Genomic DNA, 4,169 nt, shown 5'->3' on the forward strand with positions numbered 1-4,169 from the left:
TGTTTAGCGCGATTGTTGAAGTTCAGTGTATCGCAGAGTTATATTCGGAAAGAATAAACCAGTTTTATTAAGTAAAGACTTGTGTCGCTTAAGTTTCGTCGGAACGAAGTTACGGAAAGTTAATTAACAAACGGAGACGTAACACTGTTATTATTCAATGTATAAAGATTATATTTTTTTATCTTTTTCTTTATCATTTAGGTACCCTTTCTTTTACCAATGTTTTTTGGGTTGTAAACCCAATAATATCTCGTGAGGTTTGGTCAACTTGACGGGTTTATGTTTGTCCAAAATCATTATACAAAACTAACAATACAAAATAATATCTATAATAAAAAATATAACTAATGGAAAGAGATAAGTTAAACATTCTGCACAATACTGTTAATGAAAATAACATTAAAAAAAATGAGTATAGTAGCTGTAGTAATATAGTACTACTACTGTTATTCAAAGTAAGTAGCGCATCATTATATATATACATATGTGTGTGTGTAAGAGTAAATAAAGCTGAAATTAAGGCATTTTTCACAAAGAAAGTCATATAAATGCAGATATAACTTATTTAAGCAGCATTAGGAGAATAAATAGCATACATAAGGATACCAAAAACCTGTTAGTAAAACTTTATATTTAAAACCAGTCAAATTTTATAAATATTGTTAATTATTTGTTTATAGTCTCGTTATTAATAGTTTAAAGTAAGGAAGTTCAACTGAGATGCTAATAAATAAATCAACCAACAAATTTAAAACAAACCAATTCATTCAAAGAGAATTTTATGTTTCAAAAATAATAATAAAATCAATTATGTATGCTGAAATAGTATTTCTACTTTCTTTTAAGGTTTCTAAATCATGTTAAACTATTCCATCATTGTTTGATATTCATAGATCATGAATGTTAAAGGAAAATCTCTGAGTTTACTTATTAATAAATTAAAAAAAAAATTTAATGGGATAGTTGTCTATTTCAATTAATTTAAGAATTACATCTAAATACAATAATTCTGAAAATTTGACAACTTAAAAGTGTTTTTAAGTGCTTTACAACAGTAAAGTAGTTGTAACTTGTTTAATTAATTTGCTTGTATGCTTCTAAAACATTTCAACTAGTGTTACTAAAGCATTTAAGAATTTGTTTTTAAAACTAATCATATTTAAGTTTTATTTTAATAGAATGTGAGTAAAAGATTAAATCCTATGTAAAATAAAGTATATAAACTTATAATGATTGAATTACATATATTTAAGTGTAACAAGTTCACTGTTAATATAGTTTTTGACTTTAAGAAAAATATATAAGCTTTTATAATGCACTTACTGTTACTTATTGTTGGGTACTCATTTACAGTTTTGTTCGAGAACCACCGCAACCATCTTTCCAATGTCACTCAATTAAGGAGGGGTTCACAAAAACAAAAGTTGGCATTAACAATATCCATACATCAAGTGAAAAACTACGATTTGATCCTAAAGTACTGGTGTTTCTTGAAACACAATATTCCAGACTGGGTAAACACATCTGCGAAATTCTTGAAGCTAGTCGAACCAAGTAAGCTTTTGGTCTCTGAGGAGTGCATGCTTTAAAATATTCTTAATTGCTTAATTCAATAATCATCTGACATTATATAGAGAGTAATAACCTTATCATTCCCCTCCCACAAGAGTGTGAGTAAAATTGAAACAAATAAAATGATGCAAAAATCATCTGCTTTAGTCTTAAGGTTTCAGTGGTGTGTTGTTTCTTCTACTAGGTATAAAGTAGAGATTTCAGGGAAAAGTCTTCCTCCTCTGACAAACCATGACAAAGGAAAGTATGCTGTTATTGTATTTGAAAACTATGAAAAATATCTTGCGATGAACAAGTGGAATCGACATTTACTTGATAAGTATTGCAAGGAATACAATGCTGGTATTATAGGATTTCTACATTCTAAAGAGGAGACTTTCATTGGTGCTCAACTTTCAGGTATTTAGTATGGCAATATATATGTCAAATATGTAACTGTTTTTGTTGATGAAGGGCTCATACAGCTGTTAAATAAATATTTTTGTTAACCCAGCATAACTTTTTAATTTAACAAAACTGCATCATCTATCTAAGGTAATGTTGGTATTAATTGTTTAGTTAATCCTGTGAAAAAGAATGCTTATGTTGGTATTAAGTTGATATAACTTTTTTTTATTGTTAATAGGAACATTACTAATGTTCTTTTGATTTATAACTTCCTTTTTTTATATCTTACTGACAAAGCTAAAGAATGTCAGTTTTAAAGTGTGTTTTTTATTCAATTGAGCTATTATTTGTTTAAGATGACCTTGGAAAGAAAATTTTTAATCTAGTTCATTCACATGCTATTACTTTTTGAACAGAAAAGCGTGCTTCCATAACAGAATATCCACTCTTATTGTACCTAATTATCTTGTTATAGGTTGTTGGTCTAAGTTGCTGTAACTAGTTCTACTGTTAAAAGTTTTTGATGAGTTGCTGTAACTGACCAACCAATCATAAGCTGCTGTAGATATCTGTCCTCTTAAAGGTTGTTACTCTAGCTAACTGTCCTGGTGAAAGTTTTTGATAAATTGTTGTAACTAATCAATGTTATTGTAGACACCTGTCCTGTTGAAGGTTGTTGGTTAAGTTGCTGTAACTAACTGACCCTCCAATCATTGGTTAAGTTGCTGTAGATACCTGTCCTGTTAAAGATTGTTGGTTAAGTTGAATAATTATACTCTATCAATTTACGAACAACTTTGTAATTTATGTTAAAATTCTATAAAAGTGTTTAACTGTAGTCATTCACTTAATTGATAAACAAATATATTAATGTTATTTTTCAGGTTTTCCTCTTTTTATCAGTACTAACCATCAACTTCAAGACTACTACCTCAACCCCAGCTCCTCAGTCCTCAGATTAACTCGAGCTGGGGAAGTATATTATGGGGCATTACCCTCAGGAGACTGGACTGTATTTAAAACCAATGACTCCTCTTATGAGCCTGTAACTTGGTCCAGGCCACAGCAGTTTGCACCAGTCAATTCTGATGACCTCATTCCATTTCTTACTACTGTAATTCAGGTAAGTCTGCAGGTGTTTAGTAGTGAATTTATATTTTCTGTTTGGCACAATTAAAGATACTCAAAATGAAGAAATGTCTTAGGTAGGGGAAAAATAAGCTAGATAAAAAACTTCATATTAACCTTCTGGATATGAGTAGGTAAAAGTACTCGTGTCATAAACTTTTTACAGAGTTACATCCAAAATTTAATTACCTACTTTATTATCATTAACATCAAATTATAATTAATTAACCAAATTTGAATATTATATAAGTTTTAGTTTTTAATTTTAAAGGAGAATATTTAAATAAATTCTCAATCTACACTTTTCTGCTCTGAATTACACAGTTTAGAAAATCTTTCCAATTCTATTTCAGCTTCTGAATTTGTGTACAGGTTACAAACTTATAGATATTTCTTAGACATAATCTAACTTTATAACCTTCAGTTGTCTTGTTTTGCTGAGATATATACCAGAATGTCAAGCCTTTGTATTACATATTGTCTTTCAAAAAATATCAGTAATTCTCTTGGTTTTTTGCCATTACATTATTTATAACCAATAAGAAGAGAAGATTTTAATTTACTGATTTACGTATAATGCTAACCCATTCTCACAACAGCTTTTGAATTACTTTTAAGTACAGATTAAAAACTTTATCACCAATTTCAGTTTGACCAGCTAAGGGAATTATGTTAATATGCTTATAGCTTAGTTAGAAATCCAATTAAATTATAATAGTTATAGGACATTATATGCTTTATGTGTGTTATTATTTTATATTCTATCTTACCTCCGCTCACGATGTAACTTTTCTCGACTTGTACTACTAACATAGTGACATTCCTACAAAGAAAAACAATACAGGAAAGAAACTTTGTTGATGCTAACAGTGAGAGCCACATCTAAGGAAGACTGCAAGGCAAATAATTGACCCTGAAAAAATGAACCAGAAGAACGATAATAATTGAGAACTGGTAATTGTGCTGATGATGGAAGTCTCACAATGAGACAAATCATAGGGTTCATTGCAGAAAACTGGCAATAGGTCAGAGTAAAAGATCATGTGGACCCCCCCCCCCCCCCCCCCCCCCCCCCCCCCCCC

General features: G+C 29.9%; 1 protein-coding gene across 1 annotated transcript in view; it reads left to right on the forward strand.

The window, feature by feature from the left end:
* LOC106471405 (bifunctional heparan sulfate N-deacetylase/N-sulfotransferase-like) overlaps nucleotides 1-4,169 on the forward strand; it is a 37,669-nt gene that overhangs the window by 4,336 nt on the left and 29,164 nt on the right. Inside the window, exons 3-5 of the mRNA XM_013932001.2 lie at nucleotides 1,354-1,554; nucleotides 1,757-1,971; nucleotides 2,844-3,082. Coding sequence (XP_013787455.1) covers nucleotides 1,354-1,554; nucleotides 1,757-1,971; nucleotides 2,844-3,082 — 655 coding nt within the window. The remainder of the gene's footprint in view (nucleotides 1-1,353; nucleotides 1,555-1,756; nucleotides 1,972-2,843; nucleotides 3,083-4,169) is intronic.

The sequence above is a fragment of the Limulus polyphemus genome, unplaced genomic scaffold (genome assembly GCF_000517525.1).
Source record: "Limulus polyphemus unplaced genomic scaffold, Limulus_polyphemus-2.1.2 Scaffold4602, whole genome shotgun sequence".
Classification (NCBI taxonomy): Eukaryota; Metazoa; Arthropoda; class Merostomata; order Xiphosura; family Limulidae; genus Limulus; species Limulus polyphemus.